This window comes from Melospiza georgiana, chromosome 20 (assembly GCF_028018845.1).
Source record: "Melospiza georgiana isolate bMelGeo1 chromosome 20, bMelGeo1.pri, whole genome shotgun sequence".
Lineage (NCBI taxonomy): Eukaryota > Metazoa > Chordata > Aves > Passeriformes > Passerellidae > Melospiza > Melospiza georgiana.
In genome coordinates, this window is record NC_080449.1 from 9607841 (window position 1) to 9629218 (window position 21378).

At 47.6% G+C, this 21378-nt stretch overlaps 1 protein-coding gene across 6 annotated transcripts in view; it reads right to left on the reverse strand.

Annotated features, from left to right (window-relative positions):
- Nucleotides 1-17251, reverse strand: part of VAV2 (vav guanine nucleotide exchange factor 2) — a 120501-nt gene extending 103250 nt beyond the window's left edge. For all 6 annotated transcript variants that reach the window (XM_058038141.1, XM_058038139.1, XM_058038138.1 and 3 more), the window contains exon 1: nt 16953-17251. In XM_058038141.1, coding sequence (XP_057894124.1) covers nt 16953-17156 — 204 coding nt within the window. In that variant the 5' untranslated portion in view covers nt 17157-17251. The remainder of the gene's footprint in view (nt 1-16952) is intronic.
- Nucleotides 17252-21378: the final 4127 nt, after the last annotated feature.

Here is a 21378-nt window from a genome sequence, read left to right on the forward strand (position 1 = left end):
CAGGCAGCAGCCCTAAAAAAGCTCACTGACCCACGGATTAAAGTGACTTTATTGACACAGTTAAGACACTATCAACACCCAGTCAAATGCAGACTCTTCATTTCCCCTTTTTTTTTCTTTTATTTTTTTGGCAGCATCCCTGCTTTAATTTCCTAAGTACCACCCAACTGAAGTTAATTTTTAGTACAGCTGCATGTATGACTTCCTTCTGCTTTAAATTATCCCTTCTCTTAGCAACTGCCTCCATCAACACACACACACACACAGAGTGGAACTCAGGGAGGGATTTTTTAAGCCCAGAGTTAAGGTGTGAGAACAAGCACCAAGGTTTTTGTCAGACTCATGTACACTCAGCTCTGAGCAGGAGCTATTAAAAAGCCTGGTTTAGGAGCCAGCAAAATGCATTTAAAAAACCATCCAGCAAACATTAAGGCAGGTCTGGCTCCTGTGGAAATGGCTGTGGCACACATTAGGCTGAGCTGTTAGGAATAAATTGTTCCTCTGCATAATGCAACGGAGACCATGCAAAGAGGGGAAAATGAAGGCTCCACAGTATTTTACAGGGCTATAAACAGCCAGGGAAAATAAAACATCCCTCCTAAGGTGTAGCTTCCAATGCAAAAAGCTCTTATTCAAAGCAGAGCTCCATGGGGGAAAAGCTCTCCAGCTGCTGAGTGCCTCAGGGAGGGCAGCAGAAATAACATGTCATGTAAAGTCATCGTGACCTGTCACTTCTGCTCACACTCAGGGAGCAGATGGAGGCTTTTCCTGGAGCACACTCCACCAGGAACAGCATTCCAGGCCAGGGCTGGGGCAGGGACCAACATCTGCCTGCTGGAGCTCTGGCAAGGGCTCCAGGGAGGAGAGGCTGAGGAGCCAAGCACTGCTCACATCCCTGTAAAACATGGTAGATGATGATGATTGTATTCAGCCTAGGTGAGAGAGGGAAGAAAAGGCCAGGATTTTTCAGATTTGTGTTTGGTAGAGACCCACTCATCCCCCCAGGGCTGCTGAGAGGATAGCTAGGATGGTTAAGAGAGCAGGATTTAGTGAGGGCAAGGTTACGTGGAGTAGTGTGACTGGGGGGAGTTTTGTGATAGGAGGAGGCCAGTGGTGAGAGGAGAGCCTTGGAGTACTTCTGGGAATCAGAAGTGGAATCATTATCTACAACAATCATTATCTACAACAATCATTATCTACAACAATCATTACCATCTACAATCATCTACCCTGGGGATGGGCATTGGAGCATCCAGGGAACAAAGCTGTTCCACCTCTGGCTTTGGAACAGCACAGGTGGAGCTCCAGAGGGTGCTGGCAGCCCCTGGGGGCACCTCCCAGATCCCAAATCCCTGAGTTCTGTGAGCCCAGGGACAGCTCTGTGAGCCCAGCACTCACTCTCGCACTCCTGATCCATCATTCCCCAACTTGGCAGGAAGGACCAAAGAGATTTCATGGAATTTTTAATCCTCCTCCACTCCCAAATGCCTCCTTCCACCCCAGGAAACTTTCTTCACACTGCACTGAATAATGCAAGGAACATCCTGGAAAAGTGATGCAACCATCTGAAATGCAGTTCTGGTTTCCTGCCATGTCAGCTCTCCCCTGGTATGGAGCTGCTGGGCTCACTCAGACACTCAACTTTTGAACTCTTGTCCCTCCTCCAGCACATGGAATGAGCTCCCAGCTGCTCTGTGCCCAAACTTCTGGACAAAAACACCTCCATATCTTACAAAACAAATTTCAGTAGATCAAGGGAGATGCTGTGATTTGCTCCAGAAAACTCAGGGAAATCACCTACAAGGTCCCAGTGGGTTTCAGCTGGGCACAGATGTAAATGCAGCTATTTGGGGTTTTTTTGGAGGTGCCTTTGATGGGGGGAGTGTGCAAACAAAGTCATTTCAAGCCCAGATAAATCCAGCTGGGAAAGGTTCAGCATTGCCTATGGAGTAGCTCAGTGTCAAAGCCCAGCTCTGAACGCTCAGGGAGGAACTCCAGGCTTGCACAACCACCAGGATGGAAGGAATCCTCCTTCCCCACCTCCAGGCACATCCCACAGCCTGACAGCACCACCACCACTCCCAACACGAGCCCAAATCCCCAGGAAAACAGCAGAGGTGCCCTGGGACAGCAGCCAGGCAGGAGGGATGGCCACACAGCACCTCCAAACTTCTGCCTGTGCCTTGGACCCCTTCATTCCTCCAAGGTCTCACAGCAGGTCAGTGTGACCCCAAAAACTGCTCCCAGACCCTCTGGAGGGCTGGGAAATGCAGCTCAGCTCCCTTCCAGCCTCCGTTCAGGTTTGGGGGTGCCCCTGGGCAGCCTGGAGAAGGGACAGCACCCAGGGAATGCTGCAGAGGGCACAGAGTGTCCCACAGCCCTCCCAAATTTCCTGCAAAAGGATCCATGTCCTAAATCTGGGACCCAGCACCACCCCAGGAGGAGGATGAGGAAGAGGAGGGGAGGAAGAATTCACACGTCTGTCCCCTTCCCTTCACACAGCCACACACCAACATAACATAACCAGCTATAACCCAGCAATAAACCAGCAGCTGAGCCCTTCCTGGCCAAAACAAATCGTGGATTACAAAATCCAGCCCAGCTGTCTCTCCCCAAGCCCCAGCAGGGCAGAGGGACAACAAACCACCCTCACAGCCAATGGTTCTGCTCAGGCACGGTGAGATCTGGGTGCTCTGCATTCCCACATTAGCTGGATAACCTCTGCCCAGGATCTGTTTGCAAAGGGCCTGGTACCAAGTGGAGCTTGGACCTGGGAGTCCAAAAATAATCCAGAAAGCAGCGCAAATAACTCAAAGTAGTGCAAACAGTAACAGGTAAGTGGCGTTTTTGGGCACTCACATCCAGTGCTGAGCAGATTCCTGAAGAAGCAGGGTGTGGGAGCAGCCCACAGCTTTTCCCAGCTGCCTTAGACCCACAAAACTGTGAAAATCCAACAGTTGTTTGGATTTGTTTTCCCCCAGAAAATAAATATAACAGGAATAATATATATAACAGTATAACAATATAATAATATATATAATAAATATAAATATAACAGGAATAACAATGCCAGAACACCCAGGGATGGGAATGACCCCATCACCCCTGGGATTATTGGTTCTCCTGGGACTCCAGGGAGCACAGCACAAGGAGAGCAGGGTGGGAGGCTGAAAATCCATTTCACATCCACAGACACTGCAAATGTCAAACCCCAAAGACCTAAGCCAGCCCTGGGCGGGATGAGCAGCCAGAGCCAGGAGGATTTTTGTCCAATTTTTGAGTAAAAGCCTCAATGGGTGGAGGGAGGAGAAGCTCCACATTGATCCCTCAGCACTCCCAGCCCGGCTGCTGACGTGCCAGAGACAAACCCAAGCAATCATTAAAGCACCTGGAGCACAGACAAGTTAAATATCTCTTTTGGGGAGCAGCAGAGGCAGGTAATGACAGCCCTGCTCGGCTGAATAACGGGTTTCTATAGAGCCACCACGCTCCTGACAGCCTGGCTGTGTCACACAGCATCCCCACAGCCTCACGCTGCTGGGAGAAGGGCTGTCTCTCAAAAATAAAGCTCTGAATCAGAGGGGGGAAAAAAAGCAGCAACAAAAAACAACAAAAACCCAAAACCAAAAGAAACAAAGCAAGCAAACAAACAAACAAAAAACACCCCTAAAAATCAGAGGAAAAAAAAAAAAAAAAACAACAAAACCCACCCCTCCCCAAAGAAACTAACAGAAAAAAAGAAAAAAACCAAAAACAAAAAATAAAACCCCTCTAAATCAGGGGGAAAAAAACCCCCAACAACAACAAAAAACCAAAACAAACAAACAAAAAAACCCAAAAAAACAAAACAAAAAAAACCCTCTCTAAATCAGAGGGAAAAAAAAAACCAAAAAACAAATAAACAAAAAAAAAAAAAACAAACCCCAAAAAACCAAAAAGAACCCCTCTAAATCAGAGGGGAAAAAACCAACAACAACAAAAAAAAACCCACAAAACCAACCAATCAAAAAAAAAAAAAAAAAAACAAAACAAAACAAAAAAAAATAAAAAATTAAAAAAAACAAACAAACAAAAAAAAAACAAAAACAACCCCCAAAAAACATAAGATTTGAGCAGTTCTGTATCTGCTCAAAGAAAAAGAGATTTTCCTGTGAAGAGACTCTGGAAAATTTCGTGGTTACAGGGGTTTATTCCTTCCCTCTGCCCCATGTCTTCGGTAATTCCTCTCTGCCCCTCTGGATTTATTGCAGTTTTACTCTCATTCCTTTCATTCATATCCATTTAAATCAGGTGTTTAAGATGGTTTAAACACATAAACCAGATAATTCTGTTCACTTAGTTCTTGTTGCTGGAAGCCCAAAGCTGAACGTGGGTTGGCTTCAGTTTCATTTTTGTATTATTTTACAAATAGGGGAATCCCTCCAGAATCCAGAATTTCACCAATCATCACTCTGGGTTTGTGAATTTTAAATCCTGGGCATTTTAAATTCACTTTCAAGTCTGTGAGGCTTCAGAGCACACTTCAATCACCTTCTCCTGCATTTCCCCAAAGCAACAAAAGCAATGTTTGTCTGCCTTCCCTCAAGGAGAAATTGAAGTGTCACATCACAGGATGCCAGGGAAACACCAGGGGAGGGAGAGCCATGGAAATATTGAACCTCAGTGCTGGATCCTGAGCCCTGAGGATGATGAGGGATGGAGAGGGACCGGCACAGGGAACACATTTGGGAAGTGCCAACACAAACTTGGCCAAAGTGCAAGGAAAAGAGATTTTGATGAGCTCAATGTGCAGGGATGGCACCCACTGGATCAGGTCTCAGAGAGCAGAGTTATTCCCAGGGATATTGAATATTCCCCACACACACAGCCAGCCCAACCAGGGCTCATCTGGCAGATGGAGCCTTCCAAAGGAACCCAAACTCCTGGCTTGGGGTGAAATGACAAAACAAAAGACACAGGAGCCTCAAATCACATCAAATCCCCCAGCCCAGCCCTTCCCACTGCACAGGAACAGATTTTGCCCACGCTGCCAGAATTACCAGAACTATGAAAACTCAATGAGGCTTCATCTTCCATCAATAAATTCATTTCTTTTTCTATAGAGGCTCTCCCCCAGCCCTGGCAGCTGTATGCTAATTCCCCCTCAGCACTGCATTATTATCACTTGGAACAGATGTTGCAGCCACTCCAAAATCTGGAGGTTACAAAAACTATTAACCTAAGCTGGGCTGAGGAGGAGGAACAGCTCAGCCCTGTCCTTCTGTCCTTCTGCCACTGCCCCCAGCCAGGCTCTGCTCCAGCTCAGCAACCACAGCAATGAGGGGATCCCAAACTAATTAACAAAAACACCCCAAGATATATAATTAATATAATATAATATAATATAATGTAATATAATATAATATAATATAATATAATATAATATAATATAATATAATATAATATAATATAATATAATATAATATAATACATTATATATTACATTCTAAAGTATATATATTCTATTCTATATATTAGATATATACATTTTTATTTTACACAGAAAATAAAATATATTATATATTCATATATTTTATATATAAATAATATATATTATATATTATTTCTATATTTTAGATATAAATTTATATTTTATATATAATATAAAACATCTTATTTTTATGGTATACTATAGTATGTTATGCTATATATATTATATATATAATATATATTATATATAGTATATATATTTATATATATACTATATATATTGTATATTATACTAATATATACTATTATACTATATATAGTATGTATATTACATTATATAATTTTTATAATATAATATCATTTTATATTATTTATAATTTCTTACAAATTTCAAGAGATCAAGGAAGACTCTGTGATTTGCTCCAAAAACTCAGGGAAATCAGCTACAAGGTCCCAGTGGATTTCAGCTGGGCACAAATGTGGATTCAGCTATTTGGGGGTTTTTTTGAGGTGTCTTTGATGGGGGGAATGTGAAAATAAAATCATTTCAAGCCCAGATAAATCCAGCTGGGAAAGGTTCAGCATTCCCCATGGATTTCTTTCTCCAGAGCAGCCCAGTGTGGCTCCTGGAGTAATTAAGGCCAGAATCTATTTATGACCTTTGAATAAATTGTTCTTTTCTGAAGGGAAAGCTGTTAAACACGTTAGCAAATATAATTAAGAGGGGAAGGGGGGGGGGTGACAAAAATCTGGAATTAAATCTCTCCTAATTAGAAATGCTTCTTGCAAGAACCTGGCTAAAACCCCACTCTCAGGCAGATACTGTAGCTTCATTAAGGCCTCCTCATTACCCTTCCCGAGATAAACCAGCTGCCAATACCAGGAAAATTCACTTCTAACCTAAGAAAAAAAAATATTTAGGTGTTCTCTATGTGGGGAGAGCTTGGGGACGTGCACCTGAACACGCAGAGGGTGGAAAATGCAGCAGGGGAGCAGCAAAGGGTTTGTCTGGGCTCTCAGCCTGCCCCAAAGGAACAGGTTTGGCTGCTCAGGGTATCTGACCACGATTTCTGCATCTCAGGTGAAGTTCCCAGCAGAGAGACACTGATTGCATCAGCTCGAGGCGGCCAAAGCTGCAGGGAGGGGCAGCAATTGAGGTGGGAAATCCCTTGGAAGTGCCCTCCTGCATCAGTGTGAGCATCCCAACCCCTGGGAGCCAAAACTGATGGGTGAGAGCCAAAATGAGGGATGGGGACTCCAGGGGGCTCTCCAAAATGCAATTTATTGTCTCCACGAGTTGTGGTTGTGGTGACAGAGCTGTGCCCACAGCTGTCAGCTCCAGCTGCAGGCAGGCCTGGAGACCCTGAGTTTGGGTTACAAATGCATTATAGACTTTTCTTTGGTTTCAATGCATTATAGACTTTTCTTTTTGTTACAAATGCATTATATCCTTTTCTTTTGGTTACAATGCATTATAGACTTTTCTTTGCTGAGCATCTTAATACAGTAGAACCAATCTGTACCTTAACTTTTATCTATAGCCCATCATAACTACTATAATCACCATATTCATGTTACTGTTCTCCAGTCACTCAAAGTCAGTACATTACAGTTTAAGCTAGTACATTTTTAGTTTACTAGTACATTATTAGTTTAAGCTAGAAGTTGTTTTTCAGTTTTCTTGCAGTGGAAAATTCTGAGAGCTTTTTTCTACTTGCAGCATTTGCTGCCTTGTTTGCCTGTGCTCTCTTTCTGCTTGGTAAAAACATCTTCTTGTTTGGGGTGGGTTTATCCTTTGCTCTAAGCCATAAAAACCCCTTCTAACTCACACACCCTTTGCCTCCTTGGTTACCCAGTGAGACTGGCTCAGAAATTCTTTTCTTCTATATCAAAACTTGCTTCCATCTCTATTCCTTCATCAGACTCTACATGCAAAAATCTTTCTGCCAAGCACACATATCTGTGAGACTTTCTTGTCAAACTTTCACCCTTCCCAACAGATGAGGAAGGGTTAAAGTGAGGTGACAAATCTGTGATGTCTGCCCTGTGACCTGGAATGGGATCATTCACATCTGGCAAGATCCCAGGTGACACTTTTAATTATTTCAGAAAGCCCTTCACAAAAACTCCTCTTTTCTGCAGAATTCTTTGTGCTCATGCAATCCCCATTCCCAAAGTCTATAACGCATTGTAACCAAAGGAAAAGTTTACAAGGAAATTTTCTGGTTTATTTTCTGTCTAAAGCCACAATTCTCCCACAGCTATGGGAGGAAAAGCCTTGTCTCTTTTTTTTGTTGGTTTTGTTTTGTCTCCTCCCCTTTCCAAGGCTCACTAGTGATTTTCTTGGAAGATCACTCACATGAGAAAGTGCTTCCCATAAACACAAAATGTGCACACAAGGCTGTCCCAGTGCTGTGCACATTTCCTGTCCTGGGGCCATGCCACTCAGCCTGGGATTTCCAGGCTTTCACACACGCCATGTCTTAAAGAAATACCATTTTATTTACATATAAATATATTTTATAAATATATAAATACATAAACTTTTATATATTTAATTATGTATAACTATAGATTTTATATATTTATTTTATATATTTAGTTATATATAAATATATAACTTTTATACATTTTATATATATTTTAAAATATATATTTTATATAAATAAAATATTAATATAAATTAAATATAAATATGAATACTATATAGAATGAATAGATATATAAATATAAATATATAAAATATAAAAATAAAGTATAAGGTATGAATAAAATATTTTTATAGAAATATATAAAATACATATAGATAAAATATAAATATATCTAAAGATATAAAGATATATATCTATGTAGATATACAGATATATAAAAAATATATATAGTACTTATTTATTTATATATATAGTATTTATTTCTATATATAAATACTATATATATAAATATATATAGTATTTATTTCTAGATATAAATAAAATATTTATATATATATAAATAAAATATTTATATAAAATATTTATATATTTTACACAACTCTCAAGCCCATATTTCATATATAAAACACATTTACACCATCACAGATCTCCCATTCTCATTGCTTCTGCCCCAAACCCAACCTGCCAGGAGCAAGGCTCAGCTTTAGGACAAACCTCTATCCTGCACAGATCTGAGTGCTCTGAGAGCATTCCCAGCTCTGACAAACCCCAAGGAGCCAAACTCGTCCTGCAAAGCCAAGAACCCCTCCCTGCAGGGCAATCCCGGTGCCAGAGCCTGCCCTGGGCTCTCCTGCAGGACCCGGGAGCTGCCCCAGCTCTGGCAGCAGCACAGGCACTGCCCTGCTCCCAGCCTGGCTGCACGTTTGTTTTCCAGGCACTGGGTGCCCCCAATTTCCACGGATTTCACAGATAATTCAGTGTTTGCGGTGCTGAACACAAATCATTCCTCCCCTTCCCCAGGCACAAACCTCCTCTGTTCCCCCTTCAGACACACCAGATGTCCCATTGAGCTGAAAACCACCATCAAACACACCAAAATATGTCAGTGCTCCAAAAGGGCCAATTCACTCCCCCCTCTGTCACTGACACATTTGCCGAAAAATCCTCTTTGCCCAGGATTTCTTCTCCTGGGAAGCTGAGAAGCCTCAGAGAAAAATGAAAACAATATTATCTGATTTGCTTCTGCTGTGTTTTGCTGCTTTGCAATGTGGTTTGGAGACTGTTTATCCAACAGGTGATTGTTTGATTGGTTTCATGTGAATTGTTTTGACTTAATGACCAATTATGGTCAAGCTGTGTCAGGACTCTGGAAGGAGTTACAAGTTTTCATGATCACTCTTTGTAACCTTCTGTCTGTATCCTTTCTGTATTCTTTAGTATAGCTAATATAATATAATATAATATAATATAATATAATATAATATAATATAATATAATATAATATAATATAATATAATATAATATAATATAATATAATATAATATAATATAATATAATATAATATAATATAATATAATATAATATAATATAATATAATATAATATAATATAATATAATATAAACCATGATCATATATAGTGTAAAATATTATATAATATGTAATATGTAATATGTAATATATAATATATAATATATAATATATAATATATAACATATTATCTATTATCTATTATATATTATATAATATATATAATATATTATATATAATATATTATATGTAATATGTAATATATAATGTATAATATATAATATGTAATATATAATATATGATATATAATATATTGTATAGAGTACACAGTATAAAATAAAATATAATATAAAATAAAATATAAGATATAGTATGTAATATAATATGTAATATAGTATTTAATTAGCCTTCTAAGAACATAGAGTCAGATTCATCATTTCCTCCTTCATCCAGCAAATCCCACACTCCTCCATCAGTGTTCAGCCAAATGCTCCAAGATAAAGAACAAATTTCCTCCATGGGAACCTTTAAACCTTCCCCTTCTCCTCATTTACCAAATCCTGGAGGTCTGGGGGCCAAGCAAGGCCCCAGTGGGGGCAGGCACAGGGTCCTGGTCCCTGCTGGAGCTCCAGGGACAGCCCAGAGAGGCACAGAGCCCTCCCAAGCTCCCATCCCAGGGAGCCAAACCAGCTCCATCACCTGGAGCACAGCTGGGAGAGGGCACTGAGAGATGGGAGATGTTCCCCAGCTGCAGCAAGGCTGGAAAACCCAATCCCGAAAAACCCAGTGAATAAAGATCAGATTTTCTGGTGGGTCTGTAGCACAGAGTGCATGCACTGCAGAGCCACGAGGAGCAGTCAGGATATGAGTCAGGCTGGGGCTGTCCAGGGAGGCAGAGGAGGCTCCTGCAGCTGGATCCTGGCTGTCCAGCAGGGTTACAAAACAGGAACAGATCCCACAGTGCCTCCTCAGAGCAAAGGGTGCTGGCCAGAGGAGGCACATCCTCTGTCCTGGGGCAGGAAGGGCTGGCAGCTCTCACACGACTGCTTGGGGACTGCAGGGAAATGTCCAAAAAGATCCAAAGAGATCCAAAGAGGTGCCCAGAAATTTATTCTGCAGGACTGGTTAGACCAGGCTGGGGAATCTGATGGCCACACATGATCTGCAGTGACCTTCCCGAGGAGAACTGGGGTTTTCAGAGCCTCCACAGAGCAGCAAGCTGCATCTACACCTGGTATTTTCACCATTCCTTCTGCAGTGGAGCCCTTGTGGCTTTAGGTAGAGCACAAACACCCCCTGACACAGGAGGGGGGACTCAGACAGCCCAAACACCCATCACAGACAGAAATCCCAAAAAAGCCTTTCTGAGCTAAACCTTGGGTTAATTCAGACCAAACTCCAGGGCTGGGCTAGTCCAGGATCTCAGACAAACACTCCCAGAAGCACAAAATGTGCAGGGAAAAATCAAACCCCAGGCACGGGGCTCAGCATCTGCACAGCCACAAATGCCAGGGATGGGGATGAGACACCTGGAGAGCAGCACAGATTTGTTAAATGTACAAAGTTCTGTGCTCTGTTTGCAGCCAGGAGGGAGAGCCCAGCCCTGTCTGTCCATCCCATCCCTGTCTGTCCATCCCATCTCTGTCTGTCCATCCCATCCCTGTCCATCTCATCCCTGTCTGTCCCATCCCTGTCTGTCCATCCCATCCCTGCCTGTCCATCCCACCCAGGCTCAGTCTGAAGCAACATTTCTGTCCCTGCCAAAATTCAGGTCCCTTCTGGCTCCAGATGAGCTGAAGGAAAAGGGTCTGGGGCTCCCACACCCACAGAATTTGGGGTGCTGGGTCCCATCCCAGCAGGCTGAGGTGGGGGATGCTCAGCCCTCCCACAAAATCCACCCCAAATTCCCTCATTTCCCCAATTCTTCAGCCAGCCCCAGCAGCTGGGCAGTGCCAAAAATCCCCCTGCTCCTGGCACAGCACCCCGAGCAGGCTGGACCAGCCAAGCATTTCTTACAGCTCATCAACAGGGACAGGAGGCAGCTTGAAAAAAACCCAACCAAATCACTTTTTTTTTTTTCTTTTTTTTTTTTAAAGGCATCCATTCATTCAAGAGCCCGTTGCCGGTAGGTGTTCAATGCAGGTATTTAGCTCTCATCCATCATTCAAGAGCGTGAAGAAAATAAAAAAATAAAAGTTTTCACTGCTTTTCAGGCTGCTTGGCACAGCTCACAGCATCCATCCAACACCCTGCACCTTGCCCCACCAGAATATTGAATATTTATGAGCCTTCAGCTGCAGGTTCAGTTGGATGCTCCAAGCTCAGAGGGTCACAAAGAGGCTCCCAGAAGGGTTTGGGGTCTGAGTGGGGCTGGGCAGGAAGAGTGGCAGCAGCTCACACAGAGCACCTTTTTTTCCCTTTTTTTTTTTTCCTTTTTTCCCTTTTTTTTTCCCTTTTCTCCCTTTGCAAGTCTCAGCACATCCCAACGGGAAGTCAGTGAGACACAGTAAACAGGGATATGCAACCAGGCCATTTTTCACTTTTCTTTTTTTTTCTTTTTTGGAACAGAACTCACTTTCAAAAAAGCAGAGAATAAACAAAAAAGCCAGAGGAGCTGAGCAGGGTAAATCAAGAGTAGCTACACAAACCTTGCTCAAAGAACCCACGAAGCCCTGATAATATTAAATTATATTTAACTGCTATCATGACATATGGAAGCAATTACAAGCACTGCAGCTATAAACCCTTCAAGTGGCACATTAAAAACCCCAAAGCCTTGTGAATAATCACCTGCCCCAAATCCTCCAGCATCCCCCACCTCCCCTGTACCTGGGGGAGGCTCAGAGCCACCTGCTCCTGCAGAGGCACAGCAAAGCAGCACCTCCATCACCAATAAACCAATAAAATATATAAATATATAAAGGATTTTGATGGCAAATGGAGGAAAAAGAAGAGGTAAATGTGACAGCTCAGGCAGCGTGGGGCTGCAGTTTTCTGCAGAGCAGTGGGCAGCCCAGCCATCACTCCAATTAAATTTGCTGCCTCTCATCAGCCCCCAGGGCCCCAATCAAACCTCCAGGTGCTGCAGGGAGGGCTGGATTCCCTCTGGAGAGATGTCAGTGTGCTCCCAAATAACAATCCCTAACGAGCTGGCCATTGCTGCTAAATCCAACTCTGTGCACCCACCAACACATCCACTCTGTGGCTGCTCCACTTCCAGAATCCAGGAGGTTCAGGAGCAGGAAAATGAAGATTTTCAGCAGAGACCATGAAGATTTTCAGCAGAGACCATGAAGATTTTCAGCAGAGATATTTTGCCCAGACCAGCCTTTGATGGGGGGTGATATCCATGGGAGTCTTGATGTTAAATCACACCACCACAGCTTTGTGCAGGCACCAATTTTCACCTTTCTTAACTCACAGAGAGTGCTCAGACAGCCAGGACGGGGCAGTGGGGCAGGATTTGGGGTGTTATTGCTTCTTCCTCGGTTGTTTCCCATTGAATTAACCCATTTCAGAGCAGAAATGCCCTTCAGAGCATCCCCAGGAGGGATGAGACTGAACCAGAGGAGGGACAGAGATCTGGAATTCTGCAGGAAACTCCCAGATCCCCCCAGTTTTCCTGGATAATTCCTGCTCGAATCCTGCAAATGTGTCTGGCACAGCTGATGCAGCCCCCATGACATTTCTGCTCCAACCAGGCTGCCCTACCAACCCCCAAACAATCCAAGGTACCAAACCCCCAAACACATCCAAGGCCCTGTCAGGAAGGATTAATTTTATCTAAGACAAGTGCCAAAAAAAGGAAAAAAAAAAAAAAAAAGGGAAAACCTCACAAAATTCACAGCACCAATATTAACCTCACCCAAACATGCAGGTGTTTTAGCGCACATATTTTTTTTTTTTAATGCTGAAACAGCAGTGGAGAGTCATTTAATTTGTATTTGACCAGAGATTTAACAAAATTAAGACTCAAAGCTAATTATTGATGAAGATGTAAAGTTTAAAGATCTTTGTCTCACACGGTGGCAGAGGGCTGGGATTAGGAATGGGAAGGTGGGAGAGGAGTGGGATTTTGGGGATGGCAAAGCACAGGGCTCCCACCTCTGTAAATTCCAATGTCCTCTGCACCACACTCTGGCTGGAAAATCTCCCTGAATGACACCCCCAGAAACCCAACCACAGCCACAGACACAATGATCAATAAGCACCAATCACCCTCATGCCGTTCCCAGCTCTCCAGAAACAGAAACCAAGAGCAGAAATGAAGTTTCGCTCCATCCAAACTGCCCTCACGTCCAGTGACTCTCACAAGAGAGCTGGGACTCAAGATTCTTTTTCCTGTTTATTTTCTTGGCCACTCTGGAGGTTCTTGGGGTCATCCCATCCTCCCAGGCCCCACCAAGGAGCAGATTTGGGGTCACTGAAACTGAATATGAAAATAAAGCAAACTTCAGACTGCAACTAACGGGGTGATTTGCCTCATTTATTTAATTAAGCATTAAGTATTATGCTTAATAACCCCCTACTGCTGCATGGCCAGCCTGGCCTCTCAGCTCAGTCATCCTGAGCTGATTTAATTTCTTTTTTTCTATTTTTTTTCTAATTTTTTTTCTATTTTTTTCTCCTTTTTTTGCAATTTGTTTAAGCCTCCATCCACCAAACCAACCAGGAACTGGAAACACTTCCAAGCACAGGGAGGTTTTATGAGTCTGGGGACATTTTGGGAGGACAGGGACACCAATCCCTCCACACTCCAACCTCAGCTCTCATCACACCTCCAACAGCTGCAAGGAAAAACAAATCAGCACAGAAAAGGATTAAAAAGAAAAAAAAAAAAAATAACACACAAGTGCCTGGATCTTGAAGTGTTTCTGTGCAGTGATGTGATTTCACCTCTGGCCTTTGAAACGCTGCTCACCTCGGGCAAAAATCTGTTTTTCATTGCACACCTGCACACCTCAGTTAATTCAGAGGGAAAGGTGGATGACAGAGTATTTTCCTGGCTGTTTCAAGTCTAGCACAAGTGTCTTGTCCCCTGGCACTTCACCTGATTAATAACAAAATGAGCTCTGCAGTGAGGCAGACAGCTGGTTAGCCAGTCCAGCCAGCCAGGCAAAATGTGCATTTATCATCAAAAACAGCCTCTGAAGTTCCTCAGTGCACACCCCTGCCCCGTGTCTGAGCACATCACAGGCGGCAAGGATGGATTCCTACACAATTCCCCTGAAATCTGGCCCAGAGACACTGAAGTGCCCACAAGAGCCACAGCAGGGCTGGGGCATCCAGGGGGGCTCAGGCCCTCCATCATCCCCATCACCCCAGGGCAGCGGAAGTGCCTTTAACCACCCTGGGGAAAAGCCAAATTCCCAGGAATTAGCAAAAACATCAAATATAAAGGCTGATTCCAGAGTGGTTTGGGCCCCATCCTGGCTGAGGATGAGGCACCAGCAGAGCATCCGCTCCCACTCCAGGCGATGCTCTGCACTCCTGTGGGCTCAGCTCTGTGCTGCTCCCCTCAAATGATCTGATTTTCAGAGGCACCAAACCCACCCCAATCAGCCCTTAAAGCTGTGAGAACAGCCAGGTGGGATAAGCAAAAAAACTTATTACAATTTTATTGTAATAAACAATTTTATTACACACAGCAGGGCTGGGAACTGTCCCCTCCAACTAGGCAGGGACAGCAGGAGCCTCCTCTCCAAACCTCATCCCAAACCAGCCCAGCATCACAGCTCCCACAGAACCAGAGCTCAGGCTGGAAAAGCCCTCTCAGATCCAGCCCAAGCCAGATTTGGTGCCAAATCTGCCACCAAACCATGTCCCCAAGTGCCGCATCTCCAAACCCATCCTGACCTCCCCACCACAGGGCAACTGCTACACCAAAATGAGCCTTGTAGGATTACTGTATTCCCAAAAAAAACCCCAAAACACAGCGTGCCATTCCCAGCACGTTGTAGGGAAGCTCCTGCGCTGCAGTTTAAATTTGGAAACATCAGCGCGAGCGGAAAGCAGTCTGATCAGTTCAGAGGCTGGAAAGCCAAGAGGAAATCTCCCAGCATTGTTCCACCCAGGGCAGAGGCATCAGGACGTGTTTTTATTTATTTACTGGGGGATGGTTTCACCGTGGGGCTGGGGATCCCCATCCCGGTGCTCTGCAGGATCCTCATCCTCACAGCAAATCGCACTTTGCTCCTTAAAAATGGGGCTCCAAATTTGCTGTCCTGAGCCACAGCAGCCACACGTGGCTGTGTCCTGCTGGGTGAAGGGGACACACTGGAAAAATAAAAAAACCATCAAAACATCGTCCTGGAGGGAAACTCCAGCAGAAAAAGGGAGAGGGATTCACTCTCACAGCACAGGAACTGAGCTCCTGCGGGCACGGGGGGTTTATTTATCCCTGAAGTCACAGACAGAAAGTTTCCCTTCAGATTTCACCGCTAGAACCTGTTGTTCAAAAATAAAAGCCGACGCTCTGACATGAACTTGTCAACACGCAGGGGCTGCCGGCGGGCAGGGCACAAAGCCCCGTTTCGTTCGTTCCGATCGATTTCACTTCCCGATTCCCATGCAAATACCCGCGGCCCAGCTTGCACAAACACCAGCGGAGCTCTCAGACACAAAACAACCTGAGCTGAGCTGATTTTACTTCTTTTTTTCAAATTTTTTTCCTTTTTTTTTTTTTTTTTTTTCTGTTTGTTTAAGCCTCCTTCCATAAAACCAACAACTGGAAACACTTCCAAGGATGGAGCTCCTTTTAAAGGAGCCAAATGGGAGAACAGGGCAAGGGTGGAATGGGGTCGCTGCCCTGAGGCCCCCATCCCCATCAGGGATGCAGCACCGGGGCTCGGGCACTGCTCCGGCCTCGCTCCCTGCCCGGCCAGGCTCGGGGCAGCCTCACAGAGCACCAGAGCTTCGCGTGTTTTCATAAATTTACTCATTTATTTTGCTTTGAGTCTTCCCAGCCAAACTTTGGTCCCGGCGCCCGCTCCTCCCGCACATCCCAGACGGAGCAGCGCCTCCATGAAAACCCCCAATAATCCCATCTCCTCCATGCCCTGCTATTTGCTTTTGTTTCGCCACGGCTGTAAACACCAGGGGGATGTTTCCCTCCTGCCCCGGCTGCTCTCACTGCCCCGGAGCCTTTCCCGGAGAGAAACCGGGGGATAAAGCCTGGGAGGGGCTGCGGGGTGGTGGGGAAATTAACCCACAAACATCAGAGGCAAAGGAGACAGAGGAGGGCTTTTACTTATTTCGAATAAAGGGAGAGGCTATGAGCATTAACAGAGGAGGGCTTTTACTTTATCCGAGTAAAGGGAGAGGCTATGGGGGCATTCTCAAATTTTTATCCTAATTTCTCGACCGCATTTGAACCGGGGGGGGGTGAAACAGAGGGTCTCCCACCCCATCCCATCCCATCTCCCACCAAGTTGTGCAGAGCAGCAGCCGCATCCCGGGATCCAGGTGCTCCCGGGGGTTCCGCACCCGGCCACCCCTCCATCCATCCACCTCTCCGCTCCTACCTGGGACATCTGCGGCCTGAAGTTGATGTCCTTGAGGTCGATGGAGCCGGGGGACAGGTTGTGCAGCAGCTGGCACAGCAGCACCCCGTCCCGCAGCGCCTGCGCCAGGTCGAACACCGCGGCCGAGGGCCAGACCACCCGGTGGTTCGGGGGCAAAACTTTGCAGTCGATGAGCCAGCGCCCGCACTGCCGCCACTCCTCCATGGCCGCGCTCCGCTGGCCGCCCCGGCCTTCCTCTCCCTCCTCCTCCTCCTCAGGGGCCGCGGGCAGCCGCCCGAGGGGCCGCGGTGCTGGGCGGCTCCGCGCTACCGCCCCGCTCCATCGCCGCCCGCCGGCCCCCGCCAGCATCGCTGCGCGCCGGGGCTGCGAGCGGCAGCGGCAGGAGCAGGAGCAGGAGGAGGAGGAGGAGGAGGAGGAGGAGGAGGAGGATGAGGAGGAAGGAGGGCGGCGCGGAGTTTTCCGGCGGAGGGCTGCCCCTGCCCCCGCTGCGGCCCCCACCGCCTGCGCCGGGGTTAGGCGCGCCGCATCCTCCGGGAACAAAGCGGCGGACGGACGGACGGACACGGCGGGGCCGCCCCCCCAGCGTAACTCCGTGGCGGTGCCCGGTGGAAACTTGCGCTGTTGAGGGAGCCCAGCTGGTGGCCGAGCCGGGCACCGCCGGGGGGCCCCGGGCACCGAGCAGCGAGAACCGAGCAGCCCCCGGCACCGAGCAGCCCCCGGCCCGCCCCCGGCACCGGGCACCGAGCAGCCCCGGTCCGCCCCCAGCGCCGAGCAGCCCCCGGCCCGCCCCCGGCACCGGACACAGAGCAGCCCCCGGCCCGCCCCCAGCACCGAGCAGCCCCGGCCCGCCCCCGGCACGGGCACCGAGCAGCCCCGGTCCGCCCCCGGCCCGCCCCGCCGCCCCTTTGTCTGCGGGAGCCCGGGGGCGGAGGGGCTTTGGCGACGCTTTGGCTCGCAGCCTGCTTTTTTTTTTTTTTCCCCAATATTTTTCCCTTTTCCCCCCCCTCCCCTTTTTTATTTTTCCTGCTTTTTGTTTTTTTTTTGTTTTGTTTTTTCCTCCCCCCCCCTCTCCTTGTATCCCTCCCTCCCTCCCGCTCCTCTCCCTGTTCCGGGAAATCCGCCCAGAGCCCCGGCGCTGCTTCGCTGTCCCCGCTGGCCGAGCCGGTGCCGCGTTTTGTGGGGTGCCCTCTCTCCAGGGCTGGAGCAGGAGCGGTACCGGGGCTCCCCCGGTTCTGGAGCAGGAGCGGTACCGGGGATCTCCCGGTTCCACTGGAGCAGGAGCGGTACCGGGGCTCCCCCCGTTCTGGAGCAGGAGCGGTACCGGAGCCCCCCAGTTCCACTGGAGCAGGGGCGGTACCGGAGCCCCCCAGTTCTACTGGAGCAGGAGCAGTACCGGGGATCTCCCGGTTCCACTGGAGCAGGAACGGTACCGGGCTCCCCGGTTCTGGAGCAGGAGCGTGTACCGGGGCTCCCCAGTTCCACTGGAGCAGGAGCGGTACCGGGGCTCCCCCGGTTCTGGAGCAGGAGCGGTACCGGGGCTCCCCAGTTCCACTGGAGCAGGAGCGGTACCGGAGCCCCCCAGTTCCACTGGAGCAGGGGCGGTACCGGGGCTCCCCCGGTTCTGGAGCAGGAGCGGTACCGGAGCCCCCCCGCCTCCCCGGGGCCGCACACGCTCACACAGACCCCGCTTTGTCTTCCCACTCGTCATGCCGTGTTTGGGTTGCAAATACTGCAGGGGAGATGTTGAACCCAAACACGGCATCGCGTTCCTTGACTTTCAAACGGGAGGACAACTCCTATAATTAATTACCAGCGCATTTATTAAAAACCTCGACGCTCAGGCATTAACTCCTTGGCAGCAAACTCTTGAAAAATCTCTGATTTTCACCAGTGGCTTCCTTCCAAATCAGCGCGGCTTAGAACAGCCTCTTTTCAAATCTGTTCTGAGTTTGTTCCGAGATCCTCTCCCCAGAGTTTGCCGATTCATTTCCAGCCCGGCTTTTCCAGATAGGCAGAGCCGGAAGCCGGCACTGGGACGAAGGGAAGCTATTAACCTGCATGTCAAACAAATGCAGAGCTAATCTCTTCCAAATGGAGCCGAGCGGAGATAAAGGAGAAAGAGAACTCCACAGCCATGATCCTTCCTTTTCCATCTGGGAAGGAGGATCTCTCCGACCAACAGAAAACAATTCCAAGGAAAGTTTGGGGGTTTTTTTTGGTAAGAAGGGATTCTTTCATGGCGAGGTGCTGGCTGTCCCTCAGTGCCATCCAAGAGGGAGCAGCATCCACACAACTCCAGTTTCACCATCAGAGCTGCCCTGGGAGTGCCCAGATCCCAGCCCACACTCCCCATACCCTCAGGAGCTGCTTTCTCGCAATGATTTTCTTGCTCTTTCAGCTCTTCACCAAGCGTTTCTGCCCTCCAACAGCACCCATGGGCAGGGATCACGAGGCTACTGAAGGCAGTGGAGTGGTGCCAGGGATAATTTTGGTTGAGTCAGACCCAGGCTGCCGTGTGAGGTCAGGTCTGTAGGTAGATGACAACAGAGGAGCTGATTGTATGTGCATAATTAAAGCTGCGAGGCACAGCTTGGCTTTCTCACTGAGTAATAAAAAGCATTCTTGGCCCCTGGACACTTGGGAGCAATCCCTGCAGCTGCAGAGCCAGGCTCGGCGTGGGAGGTGTTGGAGCGAGCACGCTCCTCGCCTACCTCTGACAACCCAAAGGGCTGATGGCAGAGATTGCTGAGAGCAGGAAAAATAGAAACAACCAAAACCTGCGCAGCCAGGCTCGGGAGGAGCTGGGATCCAGCACACGCTGGTGAGCTGCGAGCTCCAGATTGTACAAATGTGGTGTTCTGCAAGAGGATGGGGCTGTGGAGAGGAACACACCTCTGACTGAGCAGCGCCTGGATGTCACTCATCCATTCCCCTGCTGCTGCTTCATTGGTTTATTGGGAAGGGTCCTGAGCTAAAAGGGAGCTTGAATAAATTATAGAGGTTGGATTTTGAGCTGGAGCTGGTGTTCCCCTCTTCTGCTGGGAATGACAGCCAGGGAACGACAGACAGCCAGGGAATGCCAGCCGGGCTGACACCACCCTCTGCTGGGGAACTCTCCACTCAGACTTTGCTCCTTGGGCTTCTGTTTCAGCTTTTCACTCAGAGAAGCCCCAGAGGTGGCTGGATGAAGATGCTGCCAGAGGGAACATTTCTGTGCTTTTTCTGTGATTTTTTTTTTTGGTGCTTTTTCACCCCCAAATGTCTCCGTGTGCACGGACAGGGAGCCTGGCAGGCAGCCCCCCAACATAGCTCGGGTCCCAAGGCACAGGGAATGGGATCTGGCTGGAGAGGTGGTGGCACTTCGGGAATGTCACAGAGCTCGTTGGGGACATCCCAGTCTTGTGTGGAACAGGCAAAACTAGTGGGAGGAGAAGGAGGAAAGGAAAGGAAAGGAAAGGAAAGGAAAGGAAAGGAAAGGAAAGGAAAGGAAAGGAAAGGAAAGGAAAGGAAAGGAAAGGAAAGGAAAAGGAAAGGAAAGGAAAGGAAAGGAAAGGAAAGGAAAGGAAAGGAAAGGAAAGGAAAGGAAAGGAAAGGAAAGGAAAGGAAAGGAAAGGAAAGGAAAGGAAAGGAAAGGAAAGGAAAGGAAAGGAAAGGAAAGGAAAGGAAAGGAAAGGAAAGGAAAGGAAAGGAAAGGAAAGGAAAGGAAAGGAAAGGAAAGGGGGAAAGGAAATGCACTAACATGTATGAGGACACCATACCTTACAAATCAACCCCAAAACACCCGGGACGTGACTACATTTCCAAGAAAAGTGTATTTTCTGCAATGTTAGGTGTCACTCCAGAGTTCTCCACAGCAGCCACAGTGCAGCCCCTCCGAAAACACCCCTTAAACACCAAACCCACACCAGCAGCAAATGCTCTTTTCCCCGTTTTCCCCAGGCAGGCAGTGTGTGTGGATTGCCATTGCCACCTCCTGGACGAGCCCAGGCGTGCAGCCGCGTGTCCCGGAGCCCAGCTGGCCGCCAGGGCCGTGTCCCCAGCCGGAGCCAGGGTCCCCCGAGCCGGGGCTGCTGGCAGGGCAGCTGTCGCACAGCCTACGTGCCGTTTGCTGCATGCCCTCCCGTTCTGCCGTCTCCTTTTCCCCGGCTATTTTAGGGAAGCTGTGCAAGCCCCAGCTCGGCAAAGCCACTGCTGGATGATCACCAGCCAGGGGGGAAACCACAGGGCCACCAAAGCGTTCAGCTGCTGGGCACAGACAGTGATCCTCTGTCTGCCTCACCGCACACCCGATCGACCTGCCCAGACAAGGTGCACCCTGCCACAGCCCCTGCAGTTTCCCTGCTGGAGCTGCCCCTGGAGGTGGCCGTGGAAAGGAGCAGGAAAATTCACCTGGCACAGCTCCATGCAAGGCAGGAGGGATGAACTG